The following is a 21,453-nucleotide window of genomic DNA, read 5'->3' on the forward strand; positions in this document are numbered from 1 at the left end:
TCCGCAGGCCAGTTAAGAATCAAAGGTGCCGAAGACCAGGTGGGGTCGTATCCGACTCTGCATTGTCTAAAGCCCAAGAAACTCTTAATAGTAATGAAACATCGTTTTTAGTCAAGTAGAGAAAGACTTAAAAAAGTCACTATGCTGTATACAGAAATAATATCTTAAATACGAAATCAGAGAAGAGAAAAGTCACTTTGAGCAAAAAAAATCAAACATGGTTATTGCTGTGTTTAATCAATAGGCACTTATGTGTTTTTTCGCAAGGCGTCGGGAAAATCAATCAACTACAACAGCTCATCCTTTGATTGTCGGCCCAGATAGCTCTAATTCACTTTGAACATTGAAATATCACTTATAGACTCCTTTTTAACATAGTGGAGCGTAATCTTCCACCTGTGTGGTCGTTTTTTGAAGTAGTGGAGCGTCATCTTCCACCTATGCGATCCGAAAAAAAAATTCCGGTTGAATGCAATCGGGACACAGTCGTGATATATTCGATTTTCCACTCCTTATTTAACAGAAATTAATATTGTGACATCTTTCCTTAAGCAGTTATCGATAATTTCTTCTGATTCTGAATCCTAGGCTGGCAATACTAATTTTAGTACTTTGTAGTTCTCAAGGAATTTTATGTGATATTAAGACGGCGCTGGTGGTTAAGTGGTAAGCGTCACCACCACTCATTTCAGTTGGTCTGGGTTCAACGGGTCGTTGAGATTTTTCGGAAGTGAAAAAATCAGTGGTGACGTCTTCTTTCGGAAGGGAAGTAAAGCCGTTCGTCCCCGGTCCATGAGTTGATGGATCGATATCCAGTCCAGATAGTGGAGTCACCTCTCTGACGTCGGTAATGAAGCGTAAATACCAACTTCTATACTTACTATCAAATATCCTCCTCCCGTAATACTTGTGGAGTGCGCAGTAGTATATACGGTCTCTAGCAAAAGCAAGTATAGGACTAAAATTCCTTCCCTTTCTTTCCGCAACCTACGTTCGGGTCTTGAAAGATGTTTCGCTACACCCAACGGAGTAGCAGCCAGGGGTGGTCGCACAAGCTCAAGCTCAAGCTCAAGGATTTTTATGTGATATTAGAGTAGTGATGGTAGAATAACAATTCTATAACACTTTGTTGTGAAACGCATTCTTTCCCGCTTGTTTGTGTACAAATTTGACAAAACAAATCAAGAGAAAACCAAAGTTGCACTTTTTTTTGTCCAACGAAAAAATGCACTTTTCGCAATAAATTTCTTAGTGTACCGTCGTTAAAGGTTTTATGGCCCATATAACTATATAGACTCCTAAATTGTGGAGCTTTACTTTGATTCGATTCAAGAACGATTAAGTTTACCGACACTTTTTTAATAAAGTTCGGAATTTGTTGCACATGTTTTGTCCAATACTGTATTTGTATTTGATCATGTTGAGAATACGCAGATAAAATTTTGAACAACAGGACTACCACCTGTCAGAATTAAGGTATGACGTCAGAGTACAATAAAGAAATATGAGCAAGGTGGTCTTATCTGGGTTATCTCCATTCCCGTTTGGCCGGCAGTCGCCCTCTTGTAACCAGGGCATTTGGAACCACCCGTTTGATAGTCGTTTCCGTCCTCTGGAGTGCAGAGCATGCACTTCGGCTCTGCAGTCTTTCGCAAGACGACCCTTCTTCCCGCATTTTCAGAATATCCTGGATCTATCCGGACCTTTGCATGCTACTGTCAAGTGTCCAAAGCCCAAACACTTGAAGCATTTCTCGGCTTGGTTGTGAATTAACCGTGGCACGGATCTCCGAGGGCATCTTGACCATTCTACCGTAATATCACCTACCTCCAGCGCCTTGTCAGCAGCGGTTACCGGTACGCGAATCATCGCTGTGTTGTTCCGTACTCTTTCTTTAACCGGATCATCATATGCACTTCGCCCAAGTTGCACATTGCCTTCCTTTCGTCTACCGTCGTGATCTCATCCAGGCCATCGCATACACTCACCGTCTCCCACCTTAAGCTTGTAACGTCTGCCATAATCACCTGCGTTGATGAGCTGTTAAACGTGGGATCCTCCTTCAACTCGAAGAGCATATCACCTTTTTGGATACGCCTGGTTCTCACCACGTTTGTACCCAAATCCCTCAGCACCGGATCCTTCCTAACCTTCTTGAGGAGCACTGCATAATATGTCGTCGCGTCATTTGCTTTGACGAGCACGGTAGAGATGGTCGGGTTCGGCTTTTTGGACCCGAAACCCGGACCCGACTCGAACCCGACGGATTTCGGGTCGGGTTCGGGTTCTGTAAATTTAAACTTCTCGGGTTCTGGTCGGATTTCAGGTTTTCAAATTTGATTTTCTCGGGTTCGGGTCGGGTCCGGGTTTTTTAAGTTTTAAACTTTCGGGTTCGGGTCGGTTTCAGGTTTTTCGAATATGGAATTGTCGAATTCGGGTCGAGTTCAGGTTCTGAACAGATCACACCCAACCTTTTCTGGGCGCTGTTTACGTCTATACACAACACCCTGTCGCTTTTTGTAGTATTCAACTTTACTTCGTGATACGAATGGATGACACATATAACCGTATTAAATTTTACAACCTTTGAATCACTAGAATTCGTCATATTTTCTCAAATATTGTATTTTTATTTATGTATAAAATTTATTCTCTTCAGATTCGCAAACTGCATGAATTATTTTATGTTTTAAACGAGCACTCACGATGGAACGTTCAACAATAAGTGTTTTGCGTTCAAAATATTTATGCGGTTTATTTTTCATGACAATCATCAATAAACCAAGTCAAAGTAAATTTGTCGGAAAATATTGGTTCAAGCGAGTAAAAATCTACGGTAAGTAGAGACAATCTATCAACGATGGCACATATATGTTAATGGTATACTAACGCCAGATGTACATACATATACGCTATCCGTTAGATTGCCCCCGACCTAGGCCGTTGCATGATCTGATTACTACACGAAAAAACATAAATTTCCACGATTTTAAGAAATTGATCGTAAAAATATTGTGTGTTCTGTTCAAGCCATGAGCAGATTTGTAGAAGTTTGAAGTCTTTCCGAGAACTTCATTGGAGATGTCGAAGTATCTACTGGCGAGCATACCGTACTAGCTAATAATGTGATATCCAGAACTCGTCAGAGAATCTTGATCGACACAAGTTTGATTGTACCACACAGTAACGCGGGTGATGTCGTGTAAACTGTCGAATGCGAATTGCTAATTGACATAGCCTAATTAATACGTTTAATATATTATACAAAACTGCTCTAGCAGGAATGGTTTTCTATTAAAAGATAAAATTTTGGTTAAGTACGACGAGCAAGATTGTTTGAATCTGTCATCATTATGCCGCTTTTTTCCCGATGCATTAACCGCCGTTTTATCCTACTTTCCGGTGAAGATTTATAAGTTTCTCAGAACATTACAAATATTCTCTCGCCAGTAATTCGTTTTGCCATATGCAGATATAATTGGACGTGTACGGTGCTACTTCAGGTTCGAGCCTTGGATGAGTCTTGGACCCAGCTCGGGTGTCTAAAATTAAAAATCTTCGGGATCTTTGGTTGATTCTTCGTTTTAACAAGTCTGGTTCAGATTGGGTTCCTCAAATTATAAATTTTCCAGATCGGGTCGGGTTCGGGTTTTTAAATTTTCATATTATGGAGCTCGGGTTTTACAAAATTTTCATTCTCAGGTTCAGGTCGGGTTCGGGTTTTGCAATTTTAAAATGTTCGAGCTCGGGTCGGGTTCGAGTTTTTCAAATTTTAAAATTTCGAACTGGGGTCGGGTTCGGGTTTTTCATTTTTCGGGCTCTCGAGTTCGAATCGGGTTCGGGTTTGAAAAAATTGAAGCCCGATCATTCTAGAGCACAGCATGTCTTATTGACGCCTTCTGATGAGTGTCTGTTCTACTTTTCTCTTCTTCCACTTGAGCTGTTTCCTTCCGCCCTACAACGGTACTCCAGTTTTTTTTCCTATTAAGTGCCGTCCTTCCCTCGGCAGTAAGAGCTTCCTCGCACGTCTTCCTCTTGACCTTGCCTGACCTTCCATCTGCAGGAGAAGTTCTTCCACTTTTTGGAATAATGGAAACGCTCTTTCCCCTAACTCGAGAGAGCTAAGTAAACGATAGCCTGTGCCGACGCTAGTGCGCGCTCAGCTACCTTAGCCATCAGTGTTGCCGTTTCGTGTTCCTTCACAGCAGACACTAGCGCCTTTTGAACTCTGAGATCCATTTCCTTACAGCCCTTATGGACATTGTTTCTCGCGTCCACAAACTTGTGGAGCTCCAAGCACTTCCCTTCGGCTATGGTGACTTGGTGGTGGTGCTTTGACTTGGCTGTTGCTGCTGCGTAAAATCGGGTATGGTCCACCCGAACCTAGTACCACTAACCATTGGAAACGAGTTTTGAACGTACCCAGAGACCTGGTAAGATTTTAGCGGGACGGAGGTAGCTGTACTGTTAGCCCACTCGCCATTTCAGGTCCGAGTCATCCTTACTCAGGGAGTAGGGCAGGATGACTGTCGGCCCAAAGTCGCTGTCCAATTCGTGATCCGTGTCCTGTCCGTTGACGTCCGTCATGACCAGGATGCCGTTATCAGGATGTTACTGGCGTAAGTTCTGTGTCTGTATATGTATGTGTGCATGTATCCAGAGCCGTAACCTTCTGGCGCCCTTGGCGAAGTCTCAGTTTTGTGCCCCTTTAGTGTTAGCTTTGTCATTATTTTTAGTTCGACTTTCGAACAATGATTTCGTATGTACATGGTAATGGCTCCGCTCTCCTAAGGTGGTGATCACAAAGGCATTTGCAGTATTGTCAGTGAATATGCCGCGGTGAACATGAATCCCCCCTTTCTTCAGATGTAAAGGTTTGAAAAACATCACATAGACATGTGAATACAACATTCCACTAACACAAACTCGACGAGCAGGTGTTACAGTTTGATAACACCAAGATCTTTCGTGAATTGGAAGAATCAATGAAATTCTCATAATTTCTGTCTCTGTTTTCGTATTATTTAAGTTGGAGCTAGAACTTGACTCAGTTTCTCTTCGAGCAAAAACTGCATTAGTTTTGCAACGCTTTGGTGTTTACATTCTCTTCTTTTTCAGTGTTCAGTTCCCTTGGAAATGGCACATTCTCTTGACTTATTTCATGATTTATCCTCACAACAATTAAAAAACCGGTCATGATTTCAGCGCCCCTCTGAGGCTGGCGCCCTTGGCGGGGGTCAACCTGACCAACCGCACGCTACGGCTCTGCATGTATCAAAAGGTACAATCCAAGACAATAAGTTCCAATAATACTAAAAGGCATATTTTAAAGTTCATATAATGTTCTCTGCGAATTTATTTGAATTACTTGAAACGAGAAGCTTATGCAGCTTTCTTGAACAAACTTTTAATTGCTTAGGAACCTTCCCAACCCTCATTGGCGGCTATTGAATTTTGTGTCAATTGGAGTTCTGGAGTTGCGGATTGAAGAGTCCGAACACACAGTATTTATTATATCAATTGGTACCACTTTGATATCAAAACGATGCAAAATTTATTAAAATGGGTGCAAAATTACTTGAATTTGCAAGTCTATCAATAATGACTATCCAAAGAACATTTTATCTTCGACTAAGGAGAAATTTAGCATAGTGCATATTGCATTGGATTCCCTCTTAAAACACTTTAATCTTTTCTCTGTCCCCTGCAGCTCTTCATCAATAACCAATTCGTGGAGGCAAAAAGTGGCAAAACATTTCCAACCATCAATCCGGCCACCGGCCAGAAGATCATCGATGTCGCCGAAGGAGACAGCGCTGACGTCGAGGCAGCGGTTCAAGCAGCCAAGGCAGCATTCGCACGCGATTCTCCATGGCGTCAGCTGGATGCTTCGGCGCGTGGAAAACTGCTGAACAAGTTGGCCGATTTGATTGCTCGTGACATCAACGTACTGGCTAACCTGGAATCGCTGGACAATGGAAAATCGTTTGGAGACTCGGTGTTTGACATGAACTGCATGATTGATGTTTTCCGGTACTACGCCGGCTGGGCGGATAAGGTGCACGGAAGTATGGTACCGTCGGATGGTCCAGTTTTGACGTACATCCGAAAAGAGCCGGTAGGTGTTGTAGGACAAATCATTCCGTGGAACTATCCTGCGCTGATGGTTTCCTGGAAATGGGCTCCCGCTTTGGCCGTCGGATGTACCTTGGTTCTGAAACCGGCAGAACAGACTCCACTAAGTGCGCTGTATTTGGCTGCCCTTTCCAAGGAAGCTGGCTTCCCAGACGGTGTTATCAATGTTGTCAACGGGTATGGTCCCACAGTCGGAGCTGCCATTGTAAATCATCCAGCGATCCGGAAGGTAGCCTTCACTGGATCGGTTGAAACGGGACGCATCATTAGTGAAGGTTCGTCCAAGTCGAACTTGAAACGAGTTTCGCTGGAGCTTGGCGGCAAGAGTCCTCTAGTTGTTTTTGACGACGTAAATTGTATGTAATCATTAACATGTTGAATTATTCTCTATTAACTCGAATCATGTTATTTTCAGTGGACGAAGCCGTTGAAATTGCTCATAATGCCATCTTCGCTAACCACGGACAGAATTGCTGCGCCGGAAGTCGTACATTTGTGCAGGAAGGAATATATGATGCTTTTGTCGCGAAAGCCGCCGAGATGGCCAAAGCGCGTAAGGTAGGCGATGCGTTTGCGGAAGGCACACAGCAAGGACCCCAGGTCGATGAAGAACAATTCAATAAAATTTTGAGTTTCATCGAATCAGCTAATAAAGAGGGAGCCAAGTTGCAAGCTGGAGGCAAGCGTTTTGGAGAAGTTGGTTACTTTGTTGAGCCGACAGTGTTCTCCGATGTAACGGATGATATGAAAATTGCCCGCGAGGAAATTTTCGGACCAGTGCAGAGTATTTTCAAGTTCAAAACACTGGATGAGGTCATCGAGAGAGCAAACAACACCGAATTCGGTCTGGCTGCAGGCGTTCTAACTAACAACATCAATAATGCTTTGGTGTTCGCAAGTACCGTTGAAGCTGGCTCTGTGTGGTAAGTTTGTAGCACGAGGCGCATAAATGAAATATTCATCGTTGTTTTTATTAATAGGGTCAACTGTTACGATTATGTTGTGCCAACAACTCCATTTGGAGGATTCAAGCAATCGGGCCACGGTCGTGAATTAGGCTATAGTGGAATCGAATTGTACACAGAAACTAAAACCGTGACAATCAAGCTTCCTACGAAAGTCTAATAGACTACTCCCTTTGAAATTGTGTAAGTATGAACAGATGTGCAACTATTTTCAATACCCAGCTGCAACCACCGATGACATTGGATTTATTGTTTGTTTTACCGTGGAGCCCTGGGTGAAATAATTTGCAAGCCTTGCGATGATCAGGCTTGTACCCTGTGTTTGAAAAATAGCGCCGGTTATTGGTTTAATAAAGAAAAGATTTTCACTTGATTTCGCCTTTTATTAATGACCGGAAATTAATTCACTTTCAAACGAATAAAAAAAGAAAGCGAACCGGCTTCCTTCTTCCCGCTACAGCGTATCGATTCTTCTGAGAAAGTTGTCGAAATGCTTCGAATGTGCTCGATTGAATATCTGGACAGGTTTCCTCCCCTTGTTGGATTTGATAAGGATGATGCAGGTCAGAACAAAAAAAACAGGCATGAAGGAGCAAAGTAACTGCCAATAATTGAAATTGATTGCATATGATTTTTATTTACTGTCGCGATCTGTATTATAAGTCGAAACAATTTGACTTGTAAATCGATGTAATAATTTTTCAGCACAAACTAGTTGTGAGGTGTTTTTTACTCGATTAACGGTAATAATCTTAAAATCAATAACACGGTACTACAGTAATTTTGAACTTTTCAAGTGCCCTAGTATTGGTTGTAGGCATACCGTAGAAAGAATTTTTTTTCTTCTTTTCAGAACTGTCAAATCGAAGATTGGCTGGTAATGACAACGTAGCTAAGTTTTTTGTGCCGAATGTCGTAGAAAATGTCATGCCAATCGAGCACGAGATTTGTCAAAAGCACTCAATCCGAAGAAAATCGCTTCGAAGAAATGACGGCAATTGACAGGTTTCGTGCTCGATTGGAATGACACTGACAGATAAATGGAAAACAAACGATATACATGTCGAGTCTTTATCCAGAGGGATTCAGCGTTGTTACTTCTGGTATAAAGACACGCCATCTCTATAGACTTTTCAACGGCTCATGTACGTACACGTCACATGACACAAATACTACCGGTCGACAAGAGCTCAATTGTTTATTTGACTCTCATTATCTGGACAAGATATCGACCCATCAACTCATGGACCGAGGACCAACGGCTTTACTTCCCATCCGAAGGAAGACGTGGCTATAGATTTTTTTTCACCTCGCAAAAATCGCAACGACCTCGGGCTGGGATTGAACCCAGAGCAACTGGAGTGAGTGGCGGTCACGCTAACCACTCAACCACCGGCGCCGTCCAAAAGGTCTTCGAATCTATCTCGAACAAAGACCATTGCCCGGTCTCGTGCTCGGTTGGAATGACACTGACAGATAAATGGTAAACAAACGAAGGAGACGGCGTGTCTTTATACAAGAAAGATTCAGCGTCTTTAGATTAAGGTTCAACTGAGAACGCCTCAATAAGCGGCCATCTTGGTAAACGAAAAAAGAAATTTTCTCTCGAACCGTGGGGAAAGTCTTCATGAAAATGAATCAATGTATTCGGGGCATTGGTAGAGTATTACTTATTCATTTTCATGAAGAATTTTACAACGGTGTTAGAGAAAACGGCTTTTTTTCGTTTTCCAAGATAGCCAAGCATTTCCAAGCTTTTTCAGTTGAACCTTAACTGAAATATGTACCTATTAAAATAATTATGACCGAACTGAAACTTATGGCACCAGAAAGGCCCGCAACGTTATGCTTTTCTTCTTCAAATCCTCTTTTGAAGAGGATTTCTTTTTTCGGCTTCATCGAAGAAAAATGACAACCGCACTCACACCCGATCAGCGTGACAAGCAGAAAGTTAGCAAACGTTGAGCAAAGCGAAATTGATGCTGGCAGAGTTTCTGCGAGCATTTTGTGCGAGAATTCTGGCAACGAATTCACTCAAATGCAGCAACCGTCTCTGACAGAAGCAGTTAAACCAACCGATGCTGCTCACTTTTATCCAGAATCGAGCCAGAAATGTACGGCCAAGATCTCTGCACGCTTCCTGCCACATCTTTGTCTGATGTTTTGCTCGATTCGTACTAAATTCTGCCAAGTAGGAATCGTCAGAATCTTTGCACAGTTTATGTCCGAGTTATGCCAGGGTTTAGCTCGGTTCCTGTCAAAATTTGCCAGAAAACGCGAGCGAAACCGAGTTCGCCCTAGCTCAACTAACCCGACAGGATACGCGCGGAAATCTGACAGGGCTGCCAAATCAAGACTTACAGAAATCTAGCAGAGCGGTCTCTGCCAGAAAATTTGCTCACTAGGCATATATAAATAAATACCCACCTGTATCCGTCTTGAACTCACTGGCTGTCGGCCGTAAAATGGCACGACAGTGCAATTATGTTTTTATTTTTTTGCCTTTCTCATATAGAAAGGTTATGCAATCACTCTGAAAAACGTCAACCTAATCCCGGCCCGGAGGGCCGAGTGTCATATCCCATTCGACTCAGTTCGTCGAGATCGGAAAAAGTCTGTATGTGTGTGTGTATGTATGTATGTGTGTGTGTATGTGTGTGTGTGTGTATGTATGTGCGTATGTGTCAAATAATGTCACTCATTTTTCTCAGAGATGGCTGGACCGATTTGCCCAAACTTAGTCTCAAATGAAAGGTGCAACCTTCCCATCGGCTGCTATTGAATTTTGGATGGATCGGAATTCTGGTTACGGAATTACGGGTTTCAGAGTGCGGGCACACAGAAATTTCTCATATAAACTATAGGAAAAATTAAAAATAGAATTTTTATTTTTGATGCTAAATGTGTTCAAGGTGCATGAAACGTCGAGATTTGATGCAAACTCGAAAAAAAATTTGACTACGATTCACTTTTTTGGATTTTGGCACATTTTTGCCTTTCTCATATAGAAAGGTTATGCAATCACTCTGAAAAACGTCAACCTAATCCCGGCCAAATTTTTTTTTCGACTCGTTTAGGGTTTCTGGATTTTAACAGGGGCGTAGTTGATGGTTTACGGAGAGGGGTTACACCCCCCCTCTACTGTTCGCGCCCCTCCTTTAAAAATCTCCTTAAATCACCCCTCAGACCACCACCCCATCCAGCCCTCATACCCCTCCCTTTCAACCCCATCATCTTTAAACCACCACTATATCACAAAGCATACCAATTTAAGCTGGGGAGTCGTTCGTTCATGGGACTTTCGCCCTCCTCACATACCCACCCCCGCATGACAAAATGAGTTAGCAAGCAGATAACATTGATCTAATGCTGATTAGGCTAATGAAGTATGATATTTTTTTGTTTCAAGTGTTTCACCGTCGACACGTAGCTCATCAAGTTCGTGGCTGGCATGCCATTGTGTATAAGTGCAAAGTGTACTAAGAATGTAATGGACATTTCCACGATTATGTTGAACATAAAAAGTCTCCGTGCCATAGTTTAGAGAAATGAGAAAGGCACAATTGCACCGCTAGGTGGATTAAAACAGGTTTTATTTTCATCTTTCAAAACACTTGGTTAGGGATACCTGGTATATTTTTCAAATGTCTTCACATTTCATAAAAAAATGTCTTTATTTGTCTTCAACGGTCAGGATTCTGAATCGGTTATTGATTTTGAGCCAGAATTCTGCCAGAAATCAGTCAGACGTCAGAAAAAAATTGTCTTCAAAATGAAAAACACGTCTTCACAACATTTCAAATGTCGTCAAAAAGAAAACAAATCGTCGCTGTTGTGCTATCTTATGACAAGCGCCATTTAGCACATTTCGAGAAAAACGATGTTTAAAGTTTGAGATTGAATATCTTGAAACTTATAAATGGTATAAACAATCCAAAGAAGACAATTGATGCTTCTTTCTATTCTGCATTAATCTCTCAAATATTACGAAGATCGGTTGGCTATGTTGCGAGTTTTTACTATGAATGTAAACAAAAGTCGCACTCACACGCGTCATAGGCGTGTATTGATGACAAAATTTGTATGACGTGTCATAATTGTGAATGGAAAATTTTCCATAGAAAAAAATCATCAATTTTTAACTTTTATTCATATCTTTGCGTTCATATGGTCTATAAACAATAGGTGAAATGCATTTTGAAGGAAATGAGTCAGGGAATCTAGAAAAAAATGTTATGTTTGGTTACAGTGTTGCCAAATATCCTTTATTTCCAGTTTTAAACTAAAACTGTGTTTTTCTCACAACTCGTGTAATTTTCTTTTGAAAATGTTTATGCCATTGTGTTACTCAGACATTTTCACACATAAAACATCTAAAATTTCAATATAACTTGAGCAAATCCCTAGATACAGTGATTTGAAGCAAAAAACTCGCAATTTCTCATTATATTTCTTGATATATCTAAGTAACCAAGTAGAATTTCAAAATTCAGAAAACGCCACTTTGTAGAGAATTTTCAAACAAGTAATGTGGCATATCTAACTCAGTTTACCCCAAAATGGCGTTTGTCATAAGATAGCACAACAGCGACGAAATATTCAAATCTGGCATCTCTAATTGTCGCTGGCATCATCATTGTTTTTATTCTGGTATCTGGTATGTCTGAAGGAGATGATTTCCCAGGTCTTGTACTACAATTTATAAACGTCTCTCAGCATTATCAACAACGGAAAAAATATGTATTCTGCTAAAAATACACTACACTAATTTTTTTGGTAATGAATTTTCAGATATAGAGCACTTTATATTCGTCAATGTTGAATTTTCGAACCACGCTCGGTAGCAAAATTTTGAGGTAAAAAAAAACAAAAAATAACATCGAATATGAATTCAGCGTCATAAAATTACTCTAATGTGAAATTTTCATCAAATTCGGACCACTTTTGAGGTTTCTGTCCATTCTTCATCAATATTTAATTGTTACTAACTTATCCGAACACCAACCTAATTTTAGAATAAAATTTTAGAATAAAATTTGCACAAGCGAACATCAATAATTCGGATCACCGAGTGCACCCGAAGGGCTTGTAAAAAGTGATATGATCCTAATGTATTTTCTTCTGCTCATTTTTTTTTGTTTTATCTACGTCCATCATGCTACGCCGAGGTTCCAGTCTACACCTTGTACACAGCTTATGTAACTATCTCGAGCGATTTGTACGACGGCTTCGGAAGGAATATAATTACGGTTATGGAGCTTATTTTTCTCCCTATGCTTGTTCCGCTGGATGGTGGCTGCCGCTGCTGCTGCACGGCAGCCCTCTACTGGTCCATTGGCAGCGATACGGCTCGCGGATCCATCCAGCAATGATCTGCGCACAAACAGAGGAGAAAGAAGTTTATCAAATTATCATACTCGATATTTACGCCTCCAGGTTTGACCGTGGCTATGGAACCCATCACGAAACCCATGCGCCGCCGTCTTGACGTCACAATTTATGGCAATCGATTTGCGGAATCCTTCCCTTCGGCTGGCCGCGTGTCCAGTGGGGATGCGTTGGCAGATTCCTCGCATCCACCTCGTGTGGGATGAGCGGCCGGAGCGCGGCAAAGATATATTGCGGCAATTTTCACGGGAATTCGTGGAACGGTTTTCACTTCCTGCGTAGGTGAAGATGTGATTGATATGGTTGCTCGCAGTTAAGAGAATGTACCGCAGAGCTGAATTCTGGCGTGACTATACGAACAGGATAATTAGAGTTTGTGGTTATAGTGGGAACAAATACCTACTTGCCGCACAACTTTTTCTCGACTTTTGGGCCTAAAAGTGACGTTTATAATTCAATTGAATTTGATGGATTTACATTAAAAATCGAACTAGAAGATAGCCGAAACTGATGCTATCATCAACACCTCCATTTGGCCTTTGAAAGGGTCATTGAACTAATTATCGGTACATCCCCAAAGGAAATGGATTAGCCGAAAGTGGTCACGTTCGAAGCTTGCGATGACGGGTCCAATTTAAATAATTTGTGCGTTCGATACTGCTTATCCCTGCGGGGTGACTTTCCTACCTCAGCGTTCGATTGCGTTTGCTCATTTTTGATGCGGTCTGTTCACGGTTATCCCAGAGCCGCGTAAGTGACCTTTGGGGTGTACAACTTTTTATCCGCGATTTGCATATGTGTTAGTGTAAAATTATATATGTATAAAATAATAAGCTTCGACCATTAGTTTCCATGGAGCCAAGAGAATAAAAAATCATGAAACTCTGGAGATCTCTGATTTTAGTATTCGTTGTAAATTATATCAGCTTGAAGCGGTTGGTGGTAGAAGTCAATCAGCTGGTTTATTTGGATTTATTTACAGGTCTAATACAAGCTGTTGGCCATAATGCAATAACGGGGAACGCATCCCAAGTAAGGAATGCTCGAACAGCTCGAACATCCTGAGTTAACGGATTTGTTATTCACCATGTTCGCGACATTTGTTCCCCGGGCCTTTTCCTTCTGATTACGGTAAATTCAGACATTTCAGAAATTTCTTGTTTATCCTTCCGACCGACGTTCGTTCGTGTGTTGTGACCGACCGGCATGAGAAGGACCCGACCCGGCAATCGATGATTAATAGCTCCACCGTATGTACTACTCGTGATCTGTTATTTCATTTCATTAAAGGATCGTTTCTTGTAAATTTTTGTTTAATCAACCGAGTGTGCAATTATTACATGATCGGAGCAGCTTCCTTGTTTCGATAGTTGATTATTCATTTAGTGGAGATCGGCGAGGAGTGTTTATTTGCTGATGATGATGAAACCGACCACACGTACGCTCCGATTTACCGAGTGGTCTCTATAGAAATGTTTTAATTGAGGATCACAGTGGGAGCCTTGTATAATTGCTTTCGCCGATCAATTGATCGTGGCACCTCAGGGCGATCGATGTTGCAACTCCGGCTGACGTAATGTGCGTGCAAATCGCGGTAGGTACCAGTATAACTGCCGACCATTCGAGAACCCGTGTCAGCAAGTGATTAAATCGACCTCGATGATAACAAATGGTCGAGATAGTGATGTTGCTGGATATTTTTGTCTTTGTGCAAATCTATTGGTTAAAATAAAGGTGCAAAAGCGAAGCATTCAGATAATGTCGTGCAAGTTTTGGGAAATCTACCTAAACGCTTCATCGATTATGATAATCGATCAGATCAGATAGACTCTATCTTTCATTCTAGGTCGATTCTTAAGATGGTCAAAACAAGCAAACTGGCTTAATGCTTATTATTATTCATTAAAATTAGAAGGCCGTTGTACATTGAAATTGGACGGACCCGCTAAGATAGTTAAAAAGGACATCATTCAACTTCGTTTGAAACAAAATCGTCTCGTTGTTATGCCCCTTCTACTTTAATTTTATCTGGTATATAGAGCTAGTGTCCACTTATACACTTGATACCATCCGTTACGGTAACAACAACGCCAAGCGTCTCAATAATCAAAAGCGCCACACAATTTTTAACAACAATAACCACAGCAGATTTGCGTACCCTGACTTTATTAACAACAAACGCCGCGACATCGACAATCTTCCCATGGATCGAGAGCTATTGGCTGAGGCAAAGGAACTGCTTTTTCGAAAGTATGCAATTTCTGTAACGCTCTTCTGAAAAATTATGCTAGTGTTAACCTGGACGGTAAATTGGATGTATCTGGGGAATTAGTACTAGCGTTGTACCCATGAAATAAGGAATAATTTACCAATTAAATGGTGGAAATTTCTAAAATATATTTATCCTTTTCCAAGTAAAACTACTCAGAATAAATTATTAATGACCTAATTTAGGTTATATAGCATACGTCAAAACAAAATCTACCTATGTGCTCGTATGGGTCACAGTTTCTACCACGCTTGGTAGCGTCTACTTCATCAATACCACGTTTCAAAACTGTCACTGTTCACTACTACTGTCAATTTTGACGCACGCTGGGACCTTGTTTAGTGGGACTTTGATCTTCTCCTAAGTTTGTGCACTGTTCTTTATTCTTAAGTAAAATATACCTAAAATCTACAAAACTCTCCAAAATCAGCAGTAGGTAAAACACCTACACAATATGGGCGCAGTACATTTTCTGAATGTAAATACCGATTTTTGAAGAACGTCGCGTTACGCGGCGGCTGAATAGAGTTTGTTGAGCGTTTAATGATGCCGACCAATACATTGAAAATCTTGACTTTTACTGCGAGCCATATACACAAACATGCCCAGTAAAGTTTAACCGGATATCATTTTCTGGCTGAACTTACTGAGTTACTTCACAGTTTAATGGCAATGTTTGTTAACAAAACTCACAGTAAAGTCATTTAATGTCATGATTCATTCACAATTTATATCGAGAAACGATTAAGCTTGACTCGCGTAACAGAAGTTATATGCGCTTTGATTCGAATGGTTTATAGTAAAATATAAGCCTTTTCGAACTTTTCATATAATCCACGTTTTTCCATCCCGTTTTGGTCCCTTTTGTGAACCATGGTTGTTCACAGAATACTTTCACTAACCCTGCAAAAGAACCGTAAAGGCTAGTTTACAGTTTGGGAAATGGATCACGGGATTTCGCACGGGATTTGCGTCGGGATTTGATCAGGGAAAATTTCCCGCCGAGATCTCTCCAAACTGTCAAACCAAAAACTCTGCTGCTTCTTAAAAATACAAACAGTATCCAACTTGCAGTAAATCGCAAACCTTCTAAAAATACTATTTTCCCCGTCGGAAACAATTTGTGTTGAATTGTTCCCGGCCGAATTTCTGTGTGGAGAGTTTTAAAATCCCGTGATGTTTCCCGCGGTTGGGTTTACACTTCAGGAAAACTGTCATTTTTGTGTAGACTCATTTCCCGTCACGGGATTTGAAATCCCGAGCTCCATTTAAAATACACAGGGACCCAAATCCCGTGACACGTTTTCCGAACTGTAAACTAGCCTTAACTCTTCCTGAACTGCACGACACTAGGTCCCAATCAGCTAGACTTTCACACGCTCAAACGGAAATCAAGAAGTAGGTAGGACTATACATTGCGCAATCCCGCTGACTGATTGATAATCCCGTGGCGATGTGCAACGGATCGGTCGGTAATAAAGTGCAGTAGTCGCGGTAGCAGAAACGGCTGAAAGGAAGCATTGCCTACTTATTTAGTAGGTAATCCGTGCCGAAGCCAAAGGCTATGGGCGAAACCGTGCGCAGTGACGCAACAGTTTGAGGTCTTAATTTTATTTGATCTTGCGCGTGATTTATTAAGCAATTGGATCGGTCTGATTTTTATGGTTGTTTTTATTGGAAATTTATTATTGACTGCAAGCTTGAAGGCAGATTTTATGCATTTTTTGTGTTTACATTTATCAGGAGGTTATTGAAATTAATTGTCATTATGCTGTTTTTCTCTTGCATCGTCGGTATCGGGGTACTGCTTCACACAAGTCATTCTTTTTAAGTTCCTAACCTTTCAGCAACGAAGCACCATACTCGTGTAAATGGTTCGCATAGTGTACTGATTTTTTTGACAGAGTTGATCAGCTTAGTCATATCCAACATGACACCAAATTAAAAAAATCCTAAATTATGAGCGGGTTTGGGCATCGCTGATTGCGAATCTGAAGTTAACTTTTCGTAATTCAAGAAGGCCGATCAAATGTAGCGAAGTGGTATTTCAGCTAAATTGGGAAAAAAGGTTTTGTGATGAAAAAACACGTATTTGAGTTAATATGTATCCAAATAACAAAAAATAAAAATGGCGATTCCAATATGCCATTCAGGGAACGTACGTAATGCCATGAAAAGGTTTCTACCTGAGGCGCGCGTCTTGAGCCGAGAGCATCCCATGGCGGCTAGGACCCCGCTTCAAGCAATGCACGGTGGTCCAGGAAGCGGAAAGCAATTGTTTACACTTTCATCTTTTGATTTAAAGATTTGATGTCTTAGAAACATTTTTTGTGCGTGTCAAATTGCTTCTTTTGCCTGAAGCGGTTTTTGGGGTGGTCGTAAAAAGTCGAAGTGGCTAAAATTATTTTAAATTGTCGTTCAGGTAGAACCGTACTTTCTTCTACAATTTTCTAGAGCAATTAATTCTTAATAACTTTGTTGCAGATGACATCCTTGTATCTCGATCCGTTTTAATTTTTCGATGTGAATTTTGCCATAATAGTGATGTTCTGAGCACTATAAGGGCATAATTAGGAGCAACTTTCGCTGAAGCAAGAAAGTTTTTATATTGTTGGTTCAAAAGATATAAAAGATTTACACTGGAAAATACGACCTTTTTAAATGTTGATAACTCAAAAAGGGTGCGAACGAAAATAGATACTTTTAATTAAAGACGCCGAATTACTTAATAAAGACTTGCCATCTAACCCCAACTAAATAAAATGGTATGGCAACATTGTTTTCTTCAAACTAGCACCACTGTCACAACGTTAGCTTCAGTTGGCTCATAAACTACAGTTACCATCATGAAGGGCGGTGTGAAGTTTTGTACCAATAAAACTCCTGCTGGTTTTAAAAAATATTGTTTTTATTCGCTTCCCGGTAAACTACGACTTTCGTGCCTAACGGGTCCGGTTCTATGGTTTACCAGAAAATTAAAATATTACGGATAGCTGTAATGGTTGAAGCAACTGTTAGAAGACACCGTGATGTTTATATATTTTACCTTGCCTTAGAGATCCGATTCAGAAATTTTTTCAAATAATCATGCTCACTATCACAATACTCTCCAAAATTCATTCATCATCTCTTTTGGTCTTGTGCTCGATTGGAATGACACGGACAGTTAAATGGTAAACAGACGATAGACGTCTTTATCCAGAGGGATTCAGCGTCGTTACGTTTAATTGGTACTCAAACGTGAAACTTACCGCTCGACGCGCCAACTAGATTTCATTATTGGTACTACTCAAATGAAAGTATTTTTTGCATTGATAATATAGGATGGTTGTTCTATTTTAATTATTTGAAGATAAACAATACATTGTTTCACAAAAAAATAATTACAAGTGAAAACACTGATTCTCTCGTTCAACATCAAAATATTCAGTCGAACTCGATATTTTATTGCGAATTATTGAGATCCGGAATTTTTGTATTGTGGTTAGGTTGGTTGCTTTAAATATTGGAAATGTTTTCATAGAAATTGGATTTATCCGAGATTTTTCGGTGGATAACCTCGACTGTCAATACCTGCACTTTTTAATGCAGTGATTTGCGCAATTCATTTTAGTATAAACTGAAACCGGAAGAACGAATTCATATAATGATATAACAAGAAATTGATTATCTAGATATTTTTCAGAGACAGGAAAAATATTTTTTTTCATTCAATATTACTTTCTATTAGAAGAAATAACATATAATTATAATACTGATTAAGTTTATAAAATTCAAAATTAGGTAGTTTGGATATCTAAACCAGGTGCGCTACTGTCGTCATGTTTTTTTGTGGCTGAGTGCGACAGAATTGACGGCGGTTATTCCTCTACCCAGTCAAACTAGTCCGGAACCGATTCGGACTTCCAGCATGAATTCCAGCTCAAATGCGTCAACCGATAGAGTCGGAATCGGTTGTTTTCTTTGAGCTAGATTCCATGCAGAATCCATCCAGGATTTCGAACCGGTTCCGGAATCGATTTGACGGATAGTTGGGATAGGTTGGTGTGGCGGCGCTAGTGTTTTTAGTATATTAATTCAAATGTTTACACACGTTTTTTAAATATTTTTGTTCGATCATGGATGTCTGTTCTCTGTGATTGCACTTTTGTTCCATCTTGCGGTCTATATCCAGCTTTAGATCTCGAATTGCAATTGAAAGGTGGTACTTTTATCACAGACTAACAGACATATCACTCAAAAACAAAGCTTCGCCCGCTTTAACGGTCATTTTAAATATATTTGTAATTGGGACTGTGGCCACATTTGAAATTATGGCGCCACTGACATATGAACAAGCATATGGGGGATAGGCCACTAGTAAAAAATTGTTCCCAAACCTGAGGGGTAACCCACCAGTAAATGAGTGTTTGGGACTGTGAATAAAAGGTGGAGCTAGTGTTCTGGGAAAATTGTCGGATCGATGTTTTTCGAGGGAATTCCCTCGTAGCGTTCTGTCTGTTAGTCTGTGCTTTTATCTTAATTGGAGAATGTTCTTTTTTGTCAAATAAATCTAAATCTGCTGTTATCCATTAGATTCTGTATGACAATCTCTCTACTAAAATCGTATAGCTTAGATTACCCGATGTAAATTGTGCGATTTAAACCGTCGAATTTTATTGTGCAATTTTTCTTGCGTAATTTTTATGTACAGTTCAAAGATTCAAATCGCGTGATTTAAATGGCGTATGCTGTACGGTCGGTAAGGCCCCCAAGATTAAGGTTATGTTTGAAAGCATATCCATCAGGATCGACCAACCGCTCGCACCACCCATATTCGCTAACGGTAAGTGTGTGCCGGTTTTGAACTTGACTGGACCTCCGCCGGTTCGGTAACACAAGAGTTCAATGACTCCCCAGCTCTTGCCCTCTGAGACTTCTCCGTCGTAACAACACCCATCCCTCCATCTATCATAGCGATCGGAATCGGATAGACACACATTAGTGACTCGAATCGTACAAACGCGAGATGTTTCCGGGGCGCATATGACTATGCGCAAAGAAAAATAACTGGTATTTGCACTATTGATTGAACGATGATGGGAGAAATTTGCCAATAACCACGCGGCATAGGTTCGCAGCTGCCCGCGGTCGCTCTCGCTCGCAAGTGATCTATTGGTTGTCAAAATTTGATCGAGATTTGATTTTCTGCCCGAAGCAGACACCGTCCGGTTGGTGTTCGCATGTATCTGTCCATTACCTATATACGTAACGGAGGTAAAAGGTGGAAAACCTGAACCGCATCAGACATCAGACTGTTAAGGTGAACTTTGCCAGCAACTGCCATTAATAGTTGCGCTTGGGTAGTGATTTTGATAAATGCGTTGGAAACCGCCTAAGTGGTTGCTTCCTGCGAATGACCGCTGCTTGTTCAAGTTAAAATCGGCGAAATTAGTCGAAAGTGCAGGTGACGAGTGTGCTGCGCTAATCGCTGCCCTAGGGGGCTAATGCGTATGACGTTTTGGCGCATGATTTCCGAAGATAGCAGACACTTAAATAAAAATAGCTGAGATTTGTGGAACAATGATAGCGAAATGAAATGGAATTTTTTTTTACCAGAATCGATAGAGTGTATTTCGGACAAAATTGTTCCCGTCGCGGCTGGTTCCCGAGCTGTCAGACAGGAATAAATCGCTCAGTTGTAAGTGAAGGTCTCACTGACAGTCATCAATGGATTCTGTTGTAAGGCAAACTAGCCGTTGCGGCGGCGCCTGCCTACCTGATGCGAAATTACGTCACGCAACTTGACTGAACACCCTCAGAGCTGACATAGCTGCGCAAAATGGTTCGTCACGTTTGTACGCAGAGGATTCACCAAGAGTAGTACTACCCCGCTAAGTTCGATGTCCCCGCAAGATGATGTGTCATGGTGTACAACGGTGTATGAAGATCCCCAGCATGCATGGGCAGAGATCAGTACCGCTGAGCAGTGTATTTATTTATATTCGCCGTTGTACAAAGTTCACATCCCAGGGTCACCACCTGGCAAGATCAACGCCCTCTTCTTCCTCACCGTGATTTCTAGCGTGAAATCCCATTTCGAACTGGAAGTCAGACGGTTCGAAGCTGATGAGTTGTGGTCTCGTGTTCGAGCGCGCGCGCGTTATGTTGGTCTCATGTCTCAGTGATGCTAATGTCCACCCGCCACTACCCCCGGAGTCGGTGGCCGCAGTACTCAAGCACTCCAAGCGTTGCCCAGGCAACTTTCCATTCGACATATAAGGACCGAGGTAACACCTTCTTGCGGGGTCGCGTGAGCCGGTCAGGAAAATGGAATGTCACGACTTTTAGTAACATTCTTCTATATTTCCCTGCGACGGCCAATCAGATCAAAGCCGGACGGACCTGTGAGGTCCTCCGTTCAGTGGTAATGGAATTGTTTGTTTTAAATGCGAGCGAATGGATGGGTGCAGGCATTGTCAAAGCTGGGTCTTATAATAAGAACAACCATTCGAGACTAGAACCTTGTTTCGTGCATTTTTGCTGTGCAGTTTGATGGATGGAGGATGGTATCGTTGAATGCTGGTTTGCTGGTGGTTTTTGGCGAGGGGAAGTTACATTCGAATTGTTCTAGCATGGGTCAAGTGTTTCGAAATGAAATAAAATAACACTCGGTTCGATTGTTGAAATTGAAGTATTTAATGCGCTGAATTACTA

At 41.1% G+C, this 21,453-nt stretch overlaps 3 protein-coding genes across 6 annotated transcripts in view; 2 read left to right on the forward strand and 1 right to left on the reverse strand.

Moving 5' to 3' along the window:
• LOC131677074 (retinal dehydrogenase 2-like) overlaps positions 1–7,473 on the forward strand; it is a 29,088-nt gene extending 21,615 nt beyond the window's left edge. The window contains exons 2-4 of the mRNA XM_058956638.1: positions 5,711–6,491; positions 6,551–7,058; positions 7,116–7,473. Coding sequence (XP_058812621.1) covers positions 5,711–6,491; positions 6,551–7,058; positions 7,116–7,260 — 1,434 coding nt within the window. The 3' untranslated portion in view covers positions 7,261–7,473. The remainder of the gene's footprint in view (positions 1–5,710; positions 6,492–6,550; positions 7,059–7,115) is intronic.
• The window catches only part of LOC131677072 (RNA helicase aquarius), a 323,960-nt gene that overhangs the window by 227,172 nt on the left and 75,335 nt on the right, over positions 1–21,453 (reverse strand). The window lies entirely within an intron of this gene.
• LOC131677075 (probable G-protein coupled receptor Mth-like 5) overlaps positions 1–21,453 on the forward strand; it is a 219,638-nt gene that overhangs the window by 125,042 nt on the left and 73,143 nt on the right. The window lies entirely within an intron of this gene.

The sequence above is a fragment of the Topomyia yanbarensis genome, chromosome 1, assembly GCF_030247195.1.
Source record: "Topomyia yanbarensis strain Yona2022 chromosome 1, ASM3024719v1, whole genome shotgun sequence".
Classification (NCBI taxonomy): Eukaryota; Metazoa; Arthropoda; class Insecta; order Diptera; family Culicidae; genus Topomyia; species Topomyia yanbarensis.